Raw genomic sequence first — 20,942 nt, 5'->3', positions numbered from 1 at the left:
CACCTTGCTTCAAACATCCTGCTAGAGTGGGGCTCTGGGCTTTAAGCTGTAGTAGCGATCAGCAGCCGCAGAGATGGAGGGTTTGGGCTTTTTTTTGCCCTCCGTCACGTACCCCAAGGGGTTGAATCAAAAGCTGGCTGTGACCTAGAACAGGGTTGGGGCATTCCCCACCCTGGTCCAGCACTGTTCAATCCAGATGACCCATCCTCTTACTCTCATGTTTTGAGATGGCCCAAAATGAAAAAAAACCAACCAAACAAAAAATATCAATGATGACTGTGAGAATAAAAACACCAGAGGAGAGAGCAGAGCTGGGGGTACATACAGCTCCACACAGCCTGAGAAGAGTCTCCTTTGTGCTTGTGTCGCCAAGTCTACCCTGCACAGGTGTGCCACGGGGGACAGAGACCTGCAGGTTCACAGCACTTTTCTCTACAAAACATCCAGCCCTGGAAGGGGCTGCCTGCTCATGTCTCCAAAAACCCATCTTGGCTCAGCCAGGGCCATCTCAGGGGAACTAAGCCCCACTGCAAAGGTGAGAAGCTGCAAGGTTTACCCAGCTGGGGAACAGTGCCAGCCCAGTATCCTCACCAGTCCCATTCAGGCAATTCCCAGTCTCTTCCCCAGTGCCACCACTCTCCCCCCTCTTCCCAGCCACAGACACAGCTTGGGGCATGGATATATATATAAAAAGTAGAGTTTATTGCCATTTCTATCTAGATTTACACAACAGTGTCACCGCTTCTGACATCAAAAGCAATGTCCCGTCACACCCCAGAGGACAGGCCAGGGACAGAGGGGACCCCAGGAACATGGGCTGGCTCCTCCACCCCAGTGGGTTAGAGCACAACCTGCCTTGTGGCTCTGCCCAGTGGTCAGTCTAGATCCTCCCAGCGCTGCCACATGGTTCTGTCAGGTGGGATGCCAGAGAGGAGTGAATCTGCCTCCTCCTTGGTGCCACTCGCAATAGTTGGCTGTCCACTAACAGGTGCTCACCATTCCAGTCTGCCTTCAAATGCCCCAGATGTTGAGATGAGCATGGCTGACCCAGAGCGAGCACCCCACAGCCTCAGAGGCACCTCTCATGCACATGCTTATACATAGATACAGCTACAGAAGATGCCCAAACTAACAAAACAAGCTTTTTTTCCTTGTAATCCCCACACTGCTGTGCGTTCAGCCACGGTCTACGCTGCAGCTGCCACCCCTGGTGCTGCTCAGTCTGGGTCGGGTTCCAGCAGGCTCCTGGGTGGCTTGCGGGACGAATCTGCTCTGCTCACTAAACATCCATCTCCCTCCAATGTCAGGCTTTGCCACAAAGAGACACCCCCCTGCAGAATGCAACCATGGCTTGGGGCTTGGCGTGCGCTCCTTCCAACCGCAGGCTACCAGCACGGTGCCAAAGACTGCCCAGCTCTGCTCTCCAGCAGAGCCTGGGACAGGTACCACAGATCTCCTCCTGGCACCTGGTGGGTGGTTGGATGGGGAGGGGGGGTCAGCTGCCCCTGTCTTCCTTGCAGAAGAGCACCCTCATGAAGGAGATGGCCACTGGCTCTGCGGGCTGGCCAGGGCTACCCGAGGGGCACGGCTCAGTGCCAGGGTCTGGCAGTCCTTCGTGTGAGATGAAGGTGGAAACGATTTTTTGCAGGAGATTAAGTAGAAAGAGTTCTGTGGCTCTGCCCACCCCGAGGACAGAGCCACCTTACACCGCAGAGCCCCCGGAGTGCTGGGCCGGGGCAGCCACCCCGGGGCTCTGCTCCTCAGGGCACAGCACCTCTGCTGGGAGCCGGGACTGGAACTTCTCCAGCTGCTCAGGGCTGGCCAGGGTCTTCAGGAGGCTGTTCTCACGCTCCAGCTGGGAGTTTTTCTCCAACAGTTCCTTGATTTGCTCTTTCAGGACCTCCACCTCCTCCCGCACAGCGTACATCAGATGATTTTTCACAAGATCCTGCAAAAGGCCATAGAAGAGACCAATCAATGGAGAGTAATGCCCGGGGGGTTGCTCCCTCCCGTTCCCAAGTGCTGGGGCAAGTGCCAAATGCTGCAGAAGCTTTTCCCAAGGACCATCCCTCCCCACCCTTGGAACCCTGGCCAGGGCTTGGTGCTCATCCAGCATAGCTGCCTCAGCCACCATCTCTCTGGTCTCTATGCATCCAGAAGCTCTTTCCAGCCCCCTAAACTGCCCCGGAATTTGGGGGGCTACAGTTCCCGAGCACCCAGGGAGCCCGGCTCGGGCAGCCCCAGACCCCGAAAGTCCCCGTCCATGTCCACCCTCGCTCCCTGCGCACTGCAGAGCGGCTGGAGCCAATGAGCTTCGCGGCGGTCACAGACAAAGAGCAGCTCTGCCTGGCAGCGGGATGAGGAGTGGAGACCCCCGTGGGCAGAGGGACCCCCGCCCTGGGCCGAGCACCCACCCGGGAGCGGGAAGCCCATGCATAGCACCCGCGGGGTGACGGGGGAAGGTGCGGGGGAGAGGGGGCAGCGCTGCAGCTCACCATCGCCTGCTCAATCTTGTTGTCAATGGCCACCACGCTGGCTCCGGAGGCGCTGGAAGAGAGCGGAGAGGCCGAGGGTCAGCACTGAAAACCTCCCTTCCACAGGGGTCCGTGCACCGCGACACCTCCCTCCCCACCAGGGGCGTCCTCCTCCCCAAGGGAATCCATTAATTCACGCACCGGTCGCGTATGTCCTTCGCTCCCGGAGCAGAAATGCCCCCCACTCATCAGTGGGGTTCGCAGCAGCACCCCCCGGGCACTGGGACGCCCCTTCCCCCAGATCTCTGCGGCGAACGGCGGGGACGCCACGGCGCAACGGGGCTGCCCCTACCTGTTGTCGAGCTTCACGGAGACTACATCCCCCCCGAGCAGGGATGAGAAGAAGGAGATGGAGAAGTTGTGGAGCTGGTAGACAGCCACCTCCATGGGGGACTGGTACATGCCGGTGCTCATGGCTGCGGGCGCAGGGATACACACTCGCACGGACGGAGCAACATGCACTGCCAGGGCGCCGGCGCCGCCCCCGCTTATATCGGCGGCGCCCACCCTGCCGGGAGGGGCGAGCGCGGCGGGGACCGCCCGCCGCCCGCAGCGCCGGTACCGCCCCTTGTTGCTGCCCCCGGTACTGCCCCCGGTGCGGCACACTGCCCCCCGAGCCCGTGTACCGCACCTTTCTGCAGCCCCTCCGCCCCTTCCAGTTAAACCACAGCACGGCGCCGTCTCAGAGCAAGGATCCCGTGCTTCAGCACTGTGTCCCCTCTCATCTGCAACCCCACTCCATACCCAGAGTCCTGAGAGCCCCGGCACCCCTAGTACAACCCTCCATAGCCCACAAGCCTCAGCATCCCGTTCCTGTGCTCCTGGGCACCCAGCATGGGGATTCAGTCGCGGGGATACACGCATCTGCTTGGGGGCTGGGAGAAGGTCCGCATTTGGAGGTGCAGCCTGCAGGTCCCGCACAGTGAGTACCAGTGACTGTGAAGGGGAGGCAGGAGGGAAAGGGGAGCCATGGGCATTCAAAATACAACCCGGGTTGAAAAACAGAAACCAGCTGCTAAAAAACCGGGGTGCGTAACAGAAACGAGGGTGTAAAACAAACGGAAACAGGAGTGACAAACAACAGAAACGAGAGCAGAAAAACAACCCAGGCGTAAAAAACAACTCCAAGAGGACAAATGAAAACCTGCGTGCAGAGAAAACCCGGGGTGCAGAACCAACCTAGGGTATAGAACACACCCCGAGGTTGCAGAACAACTGCGGAGTGCAGAAAAAAAACCCGGGGTACAGAACAACACCCCGGAGTGCAGAACAGCCCCCAGAACAAAGTGGAGTTACAAAACGAACTCGGGGTATAGAGCAAAACAACCCCAGGGTGCAGAGCCAACCCGGTGTGCAGAACAAGAAATCTAGGGTGCAACAGAATGATCTTGTGGTACAGAACAAATTCGGGGTACAGAACACGCCCTGGGTGCTGAACAACCACCAAGGGATGCAGAGCAAACCTGGGGTCCAGAACAAAATCGGGATCCGTTACAAACTCGGGAGCACTAAACACCACCACCCCTGATTGCAGAACAGTCCGGGGTTACAGAACAACACCCTCGGGCTGCCGAACAACGACCCTGGTTGCTGCAGCCCGGGGTACGGAACGCTCCGGGCGCTGAATGCGGCCGGGGCTCGGCGGCCCCGCCCAGCGTTGCATAACCGCGCAGCGGGAGGGGGCCCCTCCGCGGGCACCAGCGGCACTGCAGCGGCTGGGGAGGCGCTCTGCCAGTGCTTGTGTGGAGCGGCGTCCCCGTGTGTGCGTGTGTGTGGCACCCCTGTGTGTGCGTGTGTGTGCGTGTGCGTGCGGCATCCCTGTGTGTGTGCGTGTGTGTGTGCGTGCGGCATCCCTGTGTGTGTGTGTGTATGTGTGTATGTGCGGCATCCCTGTGTGTGCATGTGTGTGCGGCATCCCTGTGTGTGTGCGTGTGTGTGTGCGGCATCCCTGTGTGTGTGTGTGTGTGTGTGTGTGCGGCATCCCTGTGTGTGCATGTGCGTGTCTGTGGCATCCCTGTGTGTGTGTGTGTGTGTGTGTGTGTGTGTGCATGTGTGGCATCCCTGTGTGTGCGGCACCCCTGTGTGTGCATGTGTGTGTGCGGCATCCCTGTGTGTGCATGTGCGTGTCTGTGGCATCCCTGTGTGTGCGTGTGTGTGTGTGCATGTATGGCATCCCTGTGTGTGCGGCACCCCTGTGTGTGCATGTGTGTGTGCGGCATTCCTGTGTGTGTGTGTAGCATCCCTGTGTGTGTGTGTGCGGCATCCCTGTGTGTGCATGTGCGTGTGTGCGGCATCCCTGTCTGTGCGTGTGCATGTGTGTGCATGTATGTGTGTGGCATCCCTGTGTGTGCGTGTGCATGTGCGTGTGCAGCATCCCTGTGTGTGTGTGCGTGTGCATGTGGCATCCCCGTGCATGTGCGTGTGTGCACTCGAAGCAGCATCCCCATGTGTGCGTGCATGTGCACGTGCATGTGGCATCCCCATGTGTGTGCGTGCGTGTGCGCCCTCGGAGCGGCATCCCTGTGCACGCGCACTCCCGTGCAAGCCCTGGGGTCACAACGGGTCCTTCCCGCGTCCACAGAGCGATTTATACATAGATCAAGTGGATCTCCTCCGAGAAGAGGAAGCAGGGCCCCTAAAACGCCCCCAGCATCCCAAAGGCTGGAGGGGCACTGCCCACCCAGTGCTGCCTCTGCTGCCCTTGGTCGCCCACTTACCTCTGCCCTCTGGATGTGGGGGAAGTTTGCTCAGTGGTTGCCTGCTGCCCCTGACCCCGGGGGCTCATCCCCCACTGGGCACGGCGAGGCTGATGCTGGATGGCAGATCCCATACACAGCATAGTGTCCAAGAAAGAGTTAGTGCTGGCAGGGCACGTGCACTCCAGGGGTGCCGCAAAGGACACTGAGCACCCCGATCCAGGGGCTACTGAACATGGCTGGCACTTGGCTGTTGGGAGAGGCCAAGGAACCCTGACTTGTGGGTGTGCTGCTGTGCCCCTTCCTCGAGCAGGGAGGGAGAGCAGAGTGGAATTTACCTATCAGAAAGGGAAACTGAGGGACAGTGCAGCACAGCTGCTGCTGTGAGAAGGAACTAGCCAGGCAACTCTCTACAAATTGCAACCCCATCCCAAAGCAGGATGAGGATGCTGTGCTGCCTGCGAACCGCAGCTGGGGCACATGTGGGTGCCCTGGGACATGCGGGTTTGATGTGGGGATGTGAGAAATCATTTTCTCCCTGGTGGGCCCATCTGGGACCTGTTGGAGGGGGGGGATTATGCACATCCCCCTGTGTCAGCACTACTCCAGCCCATGCAAAGCTGCTGTACAGGGGCTGAGCAGGGTGCTGGCACTGAAGAGAGTAGGCAGGTGTCTGTCCCCCAAGCCCCAAGGCTGGCCTGTGCTCCCCCCCTCACCCACACCAGGCCCTACTTACCAGTCCCTCCTTCTGAAGAGGCTCGGGGAGTATGGCGGCTGGAAGGCCATGCCACCCTGTGACCCTGTTCCAGCCCCTCTATTCCTAGCAGCGATGCTGGCTCTGCCTGTGGCTGTGTCTCCCCAGCTTGCAATGGCAGAGGCAGCCTGGGTGTTGGCTGCATCCAGGGGCTCCAGCCACAGGGTAAACATGCTGGGAGATGACCTCAGCTGCACTCAATTGGCCCTTTCAAGGCCAATGGCCAGTGTGCCATCCCGAGCTGTGCGGGTGCCCCCCTCCCTGGTGAGATGAAAGGCCTCTGTGTGCACTTGTCCCCAGAGTGGCTGGTGGTGGGCTTGGTGGCAGCCCCTGGGACACAGCTTTGTCCCCCCTGGGACAAGTCCAGACCACCCACACCAGAGGTCCTTTGACTGAGTTTGCCACTGCAGCTCATGAAGCATGCGGGTTTCACTGGGGAGAAGACAGGAGAGTTGGGGAGAACATTTTCTCCCACAGTTGTGCCACCTCCTGTCTTCTGCAGAGAGGTGTCAAAAGCAGGGAGATGGGGTGGGCAGACCCCAGCCTATCCCCAGCCCTGGCAGCTGTGCCTGTGTCCCCATCCTGCGATATGGCCCCCCCGAGTCCTGGTTCAGCCTCCTTCCCAAAGGAAGCCCTAAGTCATTAGTGGCAGGGACCAAGGGCTCCAGAACCGGCAGACCAGAGCCTGGCTGATGGTCCTTGTCTCACACCTGGAGGCTCCTGGTCCCTGCCTGGTACCTTTCTGATGCAGCACTCAGGCAACAAGGACTGATTAAAAAACCCAAATATTTCTGCAGCTGCTGCAGCGCAGCTGGAAAATGCTTTGTGGGGAGATTGCTTCAGCTCTGACACCTCCAATATTTTTCCCATGACGCTGGGTCTATTGCAGAAATAAACAGGATTAAGTCACTGATTTCCCTGCAGTCCTCCGGGGTCCTTGCACCCAGCCCTGCCCGCATCACTGCTCAGGGCATGGGTTCCTCACTTAGGCTGGGCAGGATGCTGTCGGCCTTTGAGAGGCCGCAGCGAGGGAAGTTCTGGAGGGATGAAGAAGCAGAAGTTTCTTCCCTGGCATTCAGTAAATGAAGGATCCCTGTGCAGTTGGTGGCCAGGGCAGGTCAGGGTGGGCAGGGGGCTGCAGCCCCACTCGGACCCCACACCTCACGTTGGGGCAGGGCTCCTGAACGTGTCGCAGGGCGCACACAACCACGGCACACTTTGCAGCCCCTACAAGCAAGCTCTGCCTGCACATGTGTGTGCACACACAGCACACCCACACGCCCACGAACCCTGCACGCACACTTGTGTCTGCAGCCCACACGAGCGTGTGCTCTGCTCACAGGGGCACACCCTGCACATGCATGTGCACACTGGTGTGCCCTGCTTGCACACATGCAAGCACATTAGTTTAGTACCTGGAGCTGATGATCTTGAGGGTCTTTTCTGACCTGAAAGCCTCTGTGACCCTGTGACACGCACTTTGTGTGCCGAGCAAATGCTGCTGTTCTGCGTGCAGATGCACAGCCCTGCCTGCACCCCCGCGTCAGCGGCACGGCACAGGGCAACTCCGCGTGCCCCTGCATAGCCAGAGGGCACCCCCAGTGCTCAGGTATCACCTGCAGCCCTGCTGGCACCTCCACACTGGGAGCAGCAGCTCCCAGCTCTGCTGGATCCTGCTTTATGCCAGCTCTCCCCAGGAGCCTCTCTGAGCTGCCCCAATGCCTCCACAGCAGCAGGGTCCTACATGGGGCTCCAGCTGTACCCCAAGTGGTGGGAGGACCCTTTCCTAGCACACCACAGCCCTGGCCTTGCCAGGCTGCTAGCAGCCACCTCCTCTCCCACCACCTGCTCCTCCAAGCAGAGCAGGGTGGGCAACACGCCACCTTGCTCTTCCTAAAGAGCAGCTCACCATGGACTCACAGTTACCCTGTGGCACCAGTGATGGGCACTTGGAGCAGGCTGGGCGAGAGGGGCCAATGGTGTGAACTGCATCCCCGAGGCAGCAGCATGGCAGCTCCTGCATCTACACACAGTGACAGGAGGTTCATCAGGCTGGGCCCGGCTCGTGCCTGTGGTTATTTTGGTAACAGCAACAGCAGCTGCAATACAGGGTAGTTGTGACACTAATTGTTGTGCTCTCTGGGGGAAAAAAGCACCTGTGGTTGACATCAACCAGTGAGGAGAGGTGGTGACACCAGCCAATGAAGATATCCTGTGGCCCTGCAGGACACCCCAAAGCTGCCAGCAGCCCCTCAGCCCTTATACAGCCTGTGCCTCAGGCCAGAAGATGCCAGCCCCCCTACTGGATGACAAAGAGTGACAACCCCCTCCTCAGCAATGGGACTTGGAGTTCTGCAGCCACCACAGAGCTCTGGCAGGCTGGAGCAAGGGGTGAGAGGGAGGAGGACGAGGGGATTATCTCTTGCTGCCTGGCATCCCTCACCTGCACAGTGCTGTGGCTCAGGGGACATGCCCCCTCCCACAGCCTTGGGGACAAGCCGTGCTTTTGTACTGAGCCCTGTGTGTTGGACCTGCTCCAGGCACTGCAGTGCCACACACCAAAGGATGCTCCTGTCCTGGTAGCGGCCGATGGAGCTGGAGGGGTGGTTGGGGCTTCAGGAGCAGCCCTGGCTCCCCAGACTTGGCTCTCCCCCTGCTCCAAGCTGTGCTCACGGCTCTGTGGCAGTTTTCCTGGCTTGCTCTCTTCCAAGGACTCAGCTCAATGGGAGGAAGGCCCTTCAGAGGGTCTGAGGCGTGGGAAATGTTTATAGCCTGGCCTCAGAGACACTGGAGAGCAAACTGGGAAAGGCGCAGAGCCAAGGCTGCCCAGGCTGCTCTGCAGAGCCAGATCTCCTGCTCCAAGGGTCAGAGCAGAGTGGGAGAGGAAAAGCTACTGCTTGCAAACACAGCTAAGAAGACTCTGCCTGTCACAGCCCAAAATCCTGCAACTGTGGTGGTACCAGCCAAGGGACCAGGAATGCCAGCACCAGGCATCCTAGCCATGCCCTGCAGGAACAGAGGGAAGTGTGGCTGGGGACACTGCTGATGGCTGGGGCCTGTGGTTGCCTATGGCAGGAAGGGCTGGGTGTGGGACACGGCTGAGGAGCTCCAGGTCTTGTCCAGCAGCTCTATCCTGGTTCTGGGAAAGGAGAGGTAGTGCTGGGGGCTGCCCACGGCCAAACAGGCAGCTGCCAAGGAATCCCAGGATCCTGAACAGCAACTGCCTGCCCTATGGCATTGGTGTGGGGCTACTGTGCCAGTCCCAAGGGCTGTAGGCCTAGCACTGCCAGAGCACATCAGTTGTCCAGATCTTGGTTTCTTCCTCCTGAAGATTCCCTGGCTGAGCTGCTCCCTGAGGCCTGGGACTATCCTCCAGCTCAGCTGGTGCCTTCCAGGAGCTGCGTGGGACATGCAGAAGCCCCATGCAACCAGGAACCCTGTGACATGGGGACGCAGGTCATGCCCATCAGAGCCTTGGAGGGGTCATAAATCCCCAACCATGTTCTGGGCACGTGCTGCTCCAGAAGTGCAGGTAACCACTCCTGGGCACACCTGGACATGCCTGGGTAGGAATGCACCCCCTGCCTGCAGAGCTGGTGCTGCTGGCTTTGCCTGGTCCCAGTCCCAAGCCAGAGGACACCAGAGTCATGTGTGGCCCGGACAGAGGTGGTGCCCCCTGCCACGCTGGGGAAGCCCAGGGACCGTTTCAGTGAGGGAAGGCCAGAGGGGAACCTACCCTTGGGAAGGCTGACAGGGAACATGTCCTCCTTCCCTTCATGCCCAGTGGAGGCAGAGTGAGCTCTGTGGCCGTGGTCAGGGGACACAGTGACCCACCCCACGAAGCAGCAGGCATGGGCAGGGATTGTGGTGTGGAGACTCCTCCAACCTGTCAGGCTGGAGGCAGTGTGGGGTGGTGGAGGGAGCCCTGGTAGGCTCCTGTGTCCAGCTGTGGGGCTGACTGCTTCCTCTGATAAAGGTACTTGGCTGTACTCCCAGTTCTGTTTTTTTCTAGCATGCAAGTGCACACCCTCAAGCCAGCCTGCTGAGAGCTGCAATTTTTCTTCAACTTTGTCACCAGACCCCCTTCTTCCTCATGTGCCCCTAGCAGCAGTTGCCTCCCAGCAGTAGTGTGAGGAGGAGAGGTCAGAGAGGACCCAGTTTCAGCCACAAGAAGCCAGAGAGGACCCAGTTCCTTTCTCACCATGTTGGAAGAGAGTCACAGCTTCCCCAGGCATGCTGGCATAGGGGAGGAAGAGGAAAAAATGCTCATTGGGCTGTTACCAGCCCTGGATCATGAGGCCAAACATCCTACCTTGCTGGTGTTTGTCAACACCAGCCCCATACTGCTGCCAACCCAGCATGGAAATGCCAGTGGGTGCACTGCCAGGGACTGTGGGCCACCCTTGCACCTCACTGCTCCCCACAAAGGGTTCCACAGCTGCTGAATGCTGAGGTGAGAGTGCCAGGCATGGCACAGCCCAGTGAAAACCCTGCAGCTTTCTCTGAGCACCGTGCCTGGCCGTTGGGGCAGTGCAGCTAACCCCCAACATGCTCCCTGCTCCCATGGACCAGGGATGCCCAGCCCCAGGGAGGATGGCAGGCTGAACCCTTGGCAGAGCTTTACTCCACAAATCTGTCTGTGAAGCAAAGTGTTTCACACCCACGGGCCGGGGCTGGAGTGCTGTCACTGAACTCGGTGTTATCGCCCCCTGGTTACCTGTGCCCTGCCCTGGTGCTCCTGCCAGCTATGGCTCTGAACTCCAGAACTTGCTCCTTAGCTCACTGGGTTTTCCTGGACGGCCCCAACTGGGTCACACACAGATCCTTGCTGCCCTTTTCTGCTCCAGTTTCAGGGGACTGGGGATAGAGCATAGGTGGTTGCAACACTGAAGGGACCTCCCGCAGCACAAGGGCTACGCGGCGCCCTTGCACCCCACAGCAGGTAGGCAGGGGGCTGCCAGCCTGGCTTCTGCCTCCCCAGCCCCTCATCCAGCTTTCCAGGGATCCTCAGCCCAAGAGAGAAACCCCAAAGTAGGGCCTCTGGCATCCTCCAAAACAATCCCAGACCCCTTTTCAGGCAGGAGTGGGCACTCTGGAGCCCTGCTAGGCGCTGGCAGCTGCTGCCCTGCAGCATGCAGGAGTGCCCGCTCACTAATTGGGAGGCAGCTCGTTATGTAATGAGGATGGAGGCAGGGGAGCTGCAAGAGCTGTGCAGCGCACCCCACGCTACCCAAATCTGCTCTTCCAGCCCAGAATAAGCCCTGCTTATGGAACCCCTCAAGCCCTTCACTGGCCCCTTCCACAGGTGCTGGAGCCTGGTGCTCCCCTGCCTGGCCCAACGCTTGGGGGGAGCCCCAGCAGGAGCCCCAGCAGCCCCATAATATCCGAGGGACAACTGGACCCCATTGGGGGTGCAAAGCCCCAACAGAGTTGACCCAGCAGGGGTGGGGGCAGAGGAGCTGTGCTGGGCTGGCTCATGAGCCAGCACCCACAGGAGGTCAGGCAAGGACACGCAGGGCAGCACGGCTTCAGCAGAGATGGTTATTAATACCCTGCCTGGCCTTTGCAAGGAATCCTGGGCATTTCAAATCAGGGACCTTCGCTGAAACCCAGCCGTCACTGACATTTCAGGACAATAACAATGTGAAAGACAATCAGTTCCTGGCAGGATGTATACCTGTGGTGCTGCCGAGGCTCTCTGTATGCCCGACCTCAGCAGCCAGCTCTCACCTCGCTTGTGCCAACCCTTGGGAACAACCTGAGACCATCCCCTGCCTCCAAACCACCTGGAGCAGTCCTGCTCCTTTTCACAGGCATATCACTGTGATGGTCTCACTTAAGGACATGGAAATGTCTTGTCCTGCCCCATTGCATCTGCCATCCCCTGCCAGTCTGGACAGGGCTGCCATCTCCATGGAATTGCATGTAGGGGTGGCAAGGACTGGATCCCACCTGGATCATGAAGGGCCCAGAGTTTCTTCTCTGCCACCAGAGTTGTTCTGCACCAAAAGCCCCCTCAAATATATATCCATATATAGATATATATATATAAAACTCAGCACACAGACAGAGAATGATCTCCTGTCCCAAAGCCAGCCATGTTCAGCACCTGCATAAATAGAGCTCATTTGCAAAGCATGGGGATGGGTTGTAGCCTCTCACCTCTCCAGCCCTCTTCCCCCAACACACACCCTGGGTTGGTTGGAGATGATGACCTCAGAAGTCTTTTCCAGCCTAATGAGTTTTGTGATTCTCTGCCCTCTTCCAACAGGGCCTGAGTCCTTCCCAAGGGCAGGATCCACCTGGAGCCTCACTGGCCTTGGCAGTCCACATAAAGCACACGGACCCATACACGGTCACGTCCCCTGGGCACACACACAGCTGCCAGGCTCTGACAACATGCACCCCAAGCCTTTCAGTCTCATGCAGGTCATGGTGCTCCCCCAAAATACAGAGTCAGCTTTAACCTTCTTTGTGCTGGACAGTGGCCAAGGAGGTGGTGTCAGGTCCCAGCAGACTGTTCAGGATGAGGCTAGGTCTCACCAGGAAAGGATAATGTGATGGTGAAGAGAGGGGGCATGATGCTGGGATCAGGGCAGACCCCTACAGACTCCTTCAGCTCCAGCCTCTTCCTCATCTTTACAGTTCAAAGCCAGAAAAAATCCTGGCCAGCCTTTTCCCCACAGGGCCATGCTGTCATCCCTACCTGACCTTGGGACACCTACTTCTGCCTGTGCAGAGCCAAATGCCTGCCCTAGCAGATGGGTAGTGCTGGAGAATCCCCAGAGAACCAAGATCACAGGCTCCTGGGAAGCTGACGTTGGCATCACCAGACTAGCTCAGCTATGCCAGCCCCCTTGGCCACAGCCTTGTGGTCAGGGGCAAATGATTCCCTCCCAAGGGGCTGGAGGGGCTGAGCATGGCTCTCCTGTGCTTCAGAGAGTTTTGAGAATATCCTCCTGGAGGGAGCCGGGTCTTGCAGGAGCAGGCAGGAACAGGCATGGTGCATAGTGTGGCACATGCTGCTGCCAGCCCTGCCAAGCCACGCCAACCCAGTGTGCTGTGGCAGAGCCCCTGTGAGCCTGGTCTGCTGGGACACAGGCCCCAAGTCTGCTGGGTCATGGGCTGGGGGTCCCAGGGTATTGGGATGCCCATGATGGAGACCACAGCAGGCTGCACCGGCTGCCTGCCTGCCATCTTCCTGAGGATGGGAGGATTTGGGTATGCTCAGCACCTCCCAGCAGTACAAGCTACTCCCTGCCACTGAAACAAAATCTCCCCAGCACCTCGGTGGTGTGCAGGGCTTGTAACCAACACTGCAGACCACAGGTCCTTGTGCAGCTCTGTCCTGTGGGAGCAAAGCAAAGAAAGCCCTGGTGCTTGGTTCTGGAGGGCGGGGGGACCCTCCTGGCCCCTCCATGGCAGAGCTGTCCCAGGGCAAGAACATGGAGAGCAGGACAGCTCAGTCCTACACCCACACCTCTCTCATGCTCACTCGTGGCCCCTCTCCCCATCAAAGTGTCCTTGTTGCTTCAGCCCACTCAACCAGCTGGAATGCTTGCCCTGGCCCTGCCACCCCAGGATGCCCTTTATGCCCTGGCTCCTTTCCTCCTGCATTGCTGCCGCAAAGTGACACCCAACAGACAGGAACAAGTGGTGCTGTGACACAAATGCCACCATGGTACTGCTGCCCTGGCAGCTCTTGCTTGCTGGCCCGACATTACCGCAGGAAAGGCAGTGCTGCCCTGCTCTGCCCAAATTCATGCTTCCCCCAGCCCCTCACACAGAGCTTCCGTGCCTCCCTGTGACTCCCATGGCTTGCCCAGGCCTAGGAGAAAGTGGCCCTCAGCTCTTCTCATGGCTCAGACCAAAGGATAGGTCACTGCCCAAGCTGTTGGATGGAGCAGCAGGTATGGGAGTGCCTACAGGTGATCTGGCTATGCAGAGGTGTCCGCTCACGGCCTGCAGCAGGATGGGCACAGGCTGGCCAGGCTGCCAGGTGTTGCCCAGGAGTGGCTGGGCAGGAATGCTGGCACGGCTGGCTGATGTGGGCAAGCGGGCTGGTATGTACCTCCTCTTCCCACCCAGAGCCAGGCAGGTCCCACTTGGATCACAGGCTAGCACACACCCAGGGTGTTGCTTCCCCTGCAGTGCCGACCTCCTCCCACACCCCTGGCTCCCCTCAGCCACCTGGCCCAGGAAAAGGTGCCATGTGGTCATGGGCCTGCTCTCCCTGGCCTACACTCAGTTGGGCTTGTGTTTGGGTCTGGGATAACGTTGGCATTACAGAAGGATGGCAAAGACCTTTCTGCCCACTTCACTGGCACCTGCAGGGAGAAAGTGTGCTAGCCAGGGTGGTGGCAGCTGTCCTCCCTGTACCTGGTGCTTCCATGTGAGCTTGGTCCCTTGGCACTGCTGTGACTTCCCTGGAAAGCAGCTTGTGATGCCCTGTGTGAGGACACGATGGGGAGAAGCCCTTCACAGGATCCTGTGCCCTCCTGAAACAGCAGGGCTTTCTGCAGGAGCATGAGCCCTGGAGGCAATTGGTCCAGAGCATGCCTTCCTTGTGCATCCCTAACAACATCCCTGCTGTGAGCAAAAGGTAGGAACAGCCTGGCAGGGACCACCCAGCCAGAGAAACCCCCAGAGACAGGTTAGACATGCTGAAATGTCTAAGAAGCCCAGCACTGATCTGACACTGAATTGTCTCCAGCCAGCCCCTGAGCCAGACTCAACTCTGGGTTTAGGATCTTGGGCATCCCATGCTGGCCTGATGTCAGCCACACATGAGGATGTGTATCCACACAGCTTTCCCATCCTCCTGTGCTGCTGTTGGAGCACATCAGCCAAAACAGTGAGCACCAAATGGTTTGGGCTCCCTGGTACCAGCAGCAGGGTGCCCTTATCAGGCATGTTATCAGGGTGTTCCTCTGGCACCCACATTCCTCTGCTGTGTATGCTATCTGCTGTTGGATATGTTGGCTCATTCCCCAGAAGGAGAAAGTTCAGGCAGGAGCAAAACAACTGCAAACACAGGTGTGGGCACACCTGGCTCCAGTGCCTGGGGCCACGCACCCAGTTCCCCCATGCTGTGCCACCTAGGGGTGACAGGGGATCACCCAGGCAGCCTCCAGACCGAGGTACCTGGACACTGGGTGTGATAGAGGGACACAGCTTTACACAACACCATAGCACAGCCTGCCACAAACACAATGCATGGAGCCTCTTGGGACACATCACACAACAGGGCATAGAAGACAGGCAGCAAGGAGTGCTAAGGGACACTGACAGGGAGAAATCCTTGTCCCTTGGCATCTCTGCTCACTCCCTACCTCGCCAGGAGCACCACAGGTCCTGCTCCAGCAGCGATGGGGTCGAAAGCACCCTGCTGTGCCCATATCAGTGGCCTCAGGCCCACAGACACTGTCACTGACTGCCCCAGCGAGCTGCCCAGGTGCTTGGCTCTGACCCCAGCCCTCGCAGCCCGTGTTGGGGACAGTGTCTTGCTTCCCCCTTCACCCACCGTGCCAACTTGCTGCAGCCACCCAGGGAGGAGGGGAACCTCTCGAGGGGAACCTCTCGCTCCTGTTCCTTCTCACTGGGTAGGTTCACTGCTCCCCGTCCGGGCCAGGCATGGGCGCCTTGGCAGGTGTCCCAGCTCCTCCCTTCCCACCTGAGCGGCAGCTCGGCGTTATGTAAGTGCAAGAAGAGCAAGGCCGGCTTCAGGCAGCAGCCTCTCAGCGTCTGACGCTGCTGGGCGAGGAGGCGGGAGTGCGCCAGGGCAGCTCACACGCGTGGGGCAGCCACGTGTGAGCCCACCTGCCTGCCGCTCCGCGCACAGCCCGGGAGCACGCCCACGGTGCGTGTGGTGGGAAGGGCATGGCGAGGTGTGTCTGAACGCGTGGGTGCTGCTCCCCCTGCGCATTACCCACCCCCGGCAGAGCAGCAAACCCCAGAGCTGCTGCCCGCCGTGCCAGCCAGGCAGATATCTGTACCTGAAGTACTGATGGGCCACAGATCTCGTCAGGTAGTGGATGTGTCCCACCCGCTGAAGACACTGGCAGTCTCGGGCACCTGTGGCACTACTGGCCCAGCACGGTTCTCTCAGGCTGAACTGGGGAGACCCAGACCTGCTAGCCCCCGTACAGGCTGCTCCCCCACAGGGTGTTACCAGCTCTCTCTGTCACCAAAGCCAGCCCCACACAGCATCAGTGCAGGACCTGAGACAGCTCTGTCCACTCCTCACCTCTGGGGCTCACCTCATCAGGGCTGGGGAGCCTGCAGAGTGGTAACCCCTGGGACCTCCTGTTCAGTCTCCTCTGTCCTCACTGCTAGAGGAGGGAGCAGGGCAGACCCTGCAGTCCTGCCACCTCAGTCTGCCAGGGAATGGAGCACGTTCAGCTGTGGGGGCACAGGGAGCCAGCCCAGAGCAACCCCAAGACCAGCTCGGGCAGGACACAGCCACCTTCTAGCGGTACCAGGGAAGTACCACTCCGGGCCAAACCTGTGTCCACTCCGGGGAGGGCCAGGGGAGCTGCCAAAAGGGCAGGAGCTGGCCTTGGGACTCTTCTCTTGGGCTCCCTACCCAGGCTCTCAGTGACGCTCAAGATGGCTTTCAAGGCAGCACAGCTGCTTCCCAAGGAACCTGCTGTGCTCTCCACGCAGGATGGGGCCGATGCCTGTCTGTCGCTGGACACTATCCATGCCCCTGCGGGCACTGTCTGTGTGGACAGAGGTAGCCAGGGAGATGAGATGAGCACAGAGTCCAGCGGCCAAGACACACAGCTGGGGGCTGTTGTCACTGCCCGGCAGACACAGGGCACCACAAGACAGGCACGGCGGGCATGACGGAGCAAAGCCACCCGGACCCGCACCCAGGGATGGGCTGGCACCACGTACGGACTGCGTGCCAGACGCGGCTTCTCCCCACCCAGATTCCACCGCCGCTGACACCCCCAGCCCCGGGGTCACACAAGTCCCCTTCTCTTGCCAGGGCCACACCGCTGCCAGCTCCAAACCCGCTGCCCCAGGGCACACGGCCCCCAGCAGCTCACAGGTTCCTTGGCGGTGACACCCACCTGTGGAAGAGGAGGAGGATGGAGAGTAGGGTCTGGTCGATGTTCCTGTTGCAGATACCCTGGTTGAAGAGGTAGCAGGGGTCCCGCACGACGGGTTCCAGCGAGTCCTGGCGCATGATGGAGCTCAGCTTGTCGGTATTGAGGTTCTGTCGGACCAGCTGCTCCCGCAGCTGCCGGAAGCTGCTCACGGTGGGGCTGCCTGGGTTGTTGTTCTCGCCCCCGGCCCCCTCCTCCAGCCCGCTCCGGTTGGCCAGGTCCAGGCAGCAGCTGCAGCAGTCCAGCCCCACGGGCGACCGGCACTCCTCCGCGGGCGACGAGGACATCCCGGGCGGCCCCGCGCCTGGCCACGCCGGCGCCGCCGGGGCCGCTCCCGGGGCCGCGGAGAGCGAGCGGCTGCAGGACGCGCCCGGTGTCGAGCGCCGCGAGCGGCCCCCGCCCACCCCGGTCCCGTTCCACCCGCCCCGGCCCCACCCCGGCCCCGCTCCGCCCCGCCCCGGCCCCGTTCCGCCCGCCCCGGTTCCGCCCCGTCCCGGCCCCGTGCATCCTTTCTCTGCTCCGCTCCGCTCCTCTTCTCGCCGCTCCGCCCCGGCCCAGCCGCTCTCAGCCCGCCCCGAGCAGCCGTTCCCCGGCAGCGCACCCGCGCCACGCTTGGGTCCGGGAGAAGGTGGCGAATTGTAACATGGGGTGACGTGGGGTGACAAAGGGCCACGATGCCCCCTTCCCGGTGGGGACCCTCGCCCCCTCTGTGCTTTCCGGGGGTGCCGTGGGCGCTCAGGAGGCTGGCGCTGCCCGCGGCATCACTCCCTGAAGCATTGGCCCAGGCAGCCCGCGTGACTCCGGAGACGGGGCAGGAAATAGGAAAAAGGGGATGAAAGGCCCCAGGATGGGGGGAAAAGCCAGGAAGGACCTGGCTTCACTGCTGGGAACGTCTGGGAGCTGCCTCGCCCGAAGCCAAGCCAGGCATGGGTGGAACGCAATAAGCCTGGTGGCTATGGATCTTGGGCACGTTCAGAGTCCCGGCAGATGCCTGGGGCTCGGGGATATGCGAGGGAAAATGGGGATTTCTAGGAGAAGTGGCTTCCCTGGAACTGTTGCATCTCAAGGTGAACATTTCTGCCACCACTGAACTGCACTGGGGGCTAGTGAAGAGTGATTGGGGCACATGGTGCTGTCCTGGTGGGGCTGGGGCATGGGACAACACCTCAGAGAGGCGGACTGGCCCAGGAGCCTCGGAATGAGATTCGGGAAGGTGACAAGGTGCTGACTTCGAAGCACCTGCAGAGATGGGGTGAGAGGGAGGCCGAGGGGCTGGGCTACTATCTCTGCCGGTCAAGCCCTGGGGCCAGGCCGGAGATCCCTCACCCTTCAGAGAGATGAACAACCGGGAGCGGGTGGGGAAGGGCTGGGCAAGGGTCCAAGGAAGCAGAGCTGCCGAGGGGAGGAGCAGGCAGGCTGGGGAAGCCCTCCTGGGCAGGCAGGACACAGGGACAGCAGGAGGATCTGTACAACGGTGTTGAAAAGGGCTGGTGCAAGGAGCTGCAGGAAGCAGCGATCAGAGGATTGCAGCATGTCTGAAGGGTGTGGGATTAAGAGGTAAACCAGGTCAAAATCTGACCGGGCAAAGCCAGTAGAGCACTGGAACAGCAGAGGTCCCGGTGGCAGTGCAGTGCTTGCCGGGGTTGTTAACGGGGTGGCTGCTGCCACTGAAGGAGTGGCAGGAGCGTCCAGCAAACACTCCCGTTCTCTGCTTAATGTGAAGAAGGAAGATGCATGCCATGAGGATGAAGCAGTTTCCAGGCCATTAGTAACCTGGGGAGCCACGAGACTCCCAGATCCAGCACAGATCCACAGCTGGGGGAGTGGCCACGGTGAACTCGGGCAGGGCTTCCCATGCCAGGCCCCATCGGACCTGGGGACCGGCAGGATCTGGCTCCCGGTGGAGGTGGCACCAGCCTGGGGTCTAAGTGGGGGGAAACTGTCAGCCCTGGGATGATGCTGACAACAGGTGAATTCCTAAAGGACGGACGACCCTCAAGCTGCCCCAGGAGTGTCCTCTCCTTCTATGCACTGGTGGATGCTGAGGGCTGTTTTTGAGGTGCTTCCTCAGCCCTTCTTGTGGGCGATAAAGGAAGGCAGGGGCTGTGGCAGGGGCTAGTGAGGGGGATCCCTGGTGACCCCATTGTTGCGAGGACCCACGGAATCAGGAGGGCGCTGAGATTTCTTCCATCCTTCCGGTTTCAGAGCAGCCCCCGTGAGATGCGCTCCGGCCGCACCCCGGGCAGAGCTGCTCCCCTCGCCCCGCTCCGTGGGCGGGTGCCCGTGGGAGGCTGCTGCCATCCCGTGGGCACACGGGGAAGGACGAGCTCTGGGCTGCCACCCCTTCCTCGGCCCCACTCCCCCAGTGGCTCTGCCCCGGGCCCGGGGCGTCCTGCCCGGCCCCGACGGCTCTGCAGGTGGCTCCGGGTGCAGGTCGCTGACTCCTCCAGGCTCCTTGTGCCCTCTGGCTGTGCCTCCTCACCCACGGCCCCTCCAGCTGTACTAGAGCTGCCACACAGGGCTTGGGGCTGCTACCCAGCCATCAGCTCCTTGCTCCTCATCTGCAACCGGCACACATCATGGGCTACCACCTTCTCACGTGCAAGCCACAATGAGCTCTCTAAAGCCCCAGATCCGGGAGCCACATCCTGGTTCAAGGTGATCAGCTGGTGGCGGCAGCTGGAAAGTAGGTTTCCTATGTTTAGCTCTGGCCTTTTTGGGTCCTGCTGTTCATGGGACTGGGACAGTGCTAGTTTCTGCACACTCACTTCCCTCAAGGGCACCCACGTGCTCCACACTCAGACATGTCATTGCATCCCTATGCCACAACTGGCACAGGGTAGCGTGCTGAAGGGAGTGGGGACTCAGCTGGCTCTGAGGCAGGGCGGGGACAGCTTTGGCCTGGAAGCCTATTGCACTCAAAGGAGCTCCATATTAATCCCTTGGCTGTGAAAGGGATTCCCTAGCCCTGGCTGAAACCCGGGGTGTTCTGCTCCCAGCTCAGGGCAGGGACTCCAGTCCTGCCCTGACTTCTCCTGCAGGCGCCTGGACAAGAGGGGGTAGTGGACTGGGAAGGAGAGAACAGGGGGAATGTGTGGGGCTGTGGGGACCTGGGTTCAGCCAGCTCTGTGCCAGTCATGTCCCCAGCCATGTGCCATCTGTCTGTCTGGTGCCCGTCCAGGTCCCCCAGCCACAGCCCCTCTCCCCAGTGCTCACTTTGGGAAGGCCCTCCCTGTGGAGTCTAGGAGAGAAGATGCAGCACCCTGTCCTGTTCTCAGGTGGTATCCAGATCACCTCTCCTCAAAGACCCCGCTGCAGCGGGGTCAGAGCCAGCCAGGACTCTGGGTGCCTGTCCTGCTTTCCCTGTTCCTTCCCCGCTGCTGCAGTGGTGAGAGCTGGCTCATGCCACCGGCCCATCTGCGCCAGGGGAGCCTGCCAGTGCCAGGCCCCCTGCCAGGCAACCCCCCCTGTGCCTCCACGGGTGCTAAGAATAACCAGCGCCGTCAGCAGCCATGGTATTTGCAGGCATCGCCAGTGCCACCCCCATGCCAGCCTGCTGGGCACAGGATCCATCTGCTGCCTGACGTAAGTCACCAGCCATAGGGGCACATGGGTGGGCAGTCTTGGGGGCCACGTGTGGCTGTGAGGAGGGGTCCTGTCTTCCCCCCCCTGCCCCCCCCCCGACCTGAACAGGGGCAGGATGCTGTTGTGGGACATGGAGGTACTGCTGCCCAGCACCCAGCATGGGGACACGGGGAGCTGCCTGCCTTCTTTTGTCCTGCTTTTCCCAGTGTTCCACAAACAGACACCCTGTCCCCAGCTCTGCAGCACCCCTGGGAGATCA

General features: G+C 60.4%; 1 protein-coding gene across 2 annotated transcripts; it reads right to left on the bottom strand.

Annotated features, from left to right (window-relative positions):
* Positions 1 to 681: 681 nt before the first annotated feature.
* On the bottom strand, positions 682 to 17,485 carry TSC22D3 (TSC22 domain family member 3). 2 transcript variants are annotated; one of them, XM_053955413.1, is made up of 3 exons: positions 17,063 to 17,485; positions 2,496 to 2,547; positions 682 to 1,948 (listed from the first exon to the last, which is right to left on the bottom strand). In XM_053955413.1, exons 1-3 carry the CDS (start codon positions 17,383 to 17,385, stop codon positions 1,703 to 1,705), a joined length of 621 nt encoding a protein of 206 aa, XP_053811388.1. In that variant the 5' UTR covers positions 17,386 to 17,485; the 3' UTR covers positions 682 to 1,702. The 2 variants fall into 2 exon arrangements, with proteins under 2 accessions (XP_053811388.1, XP_053811389.1); XM_053955414.1 differs by lacking the exon at positions 17,063 to 17,485 and adding an exon at positions 2,827 to 3,005.
* Positions 17,486 to 20,942: the final 3,457 nt, after the last annotated feature.

The sequence above is a fragment of the Vidua chalybeata genome, chromosome 14 (genome assembly GCF_026979565.1).
Source record: "Vidua chalybeata isolate OUT-0048 chromosome 14, bVidCha1 merged haplotype, whole genome shotgun sequence".
Lineage (NCBI taxonomy): Eukaryota > Metazoa > Chordata > Aves > Passeriformes > Viduidae > Vidua > Vidua chalybeata.
Note: the sequence above shows the minus strand (reverse complement) of the source record. Positions and strands in the feature narration are given on the sequence as shown.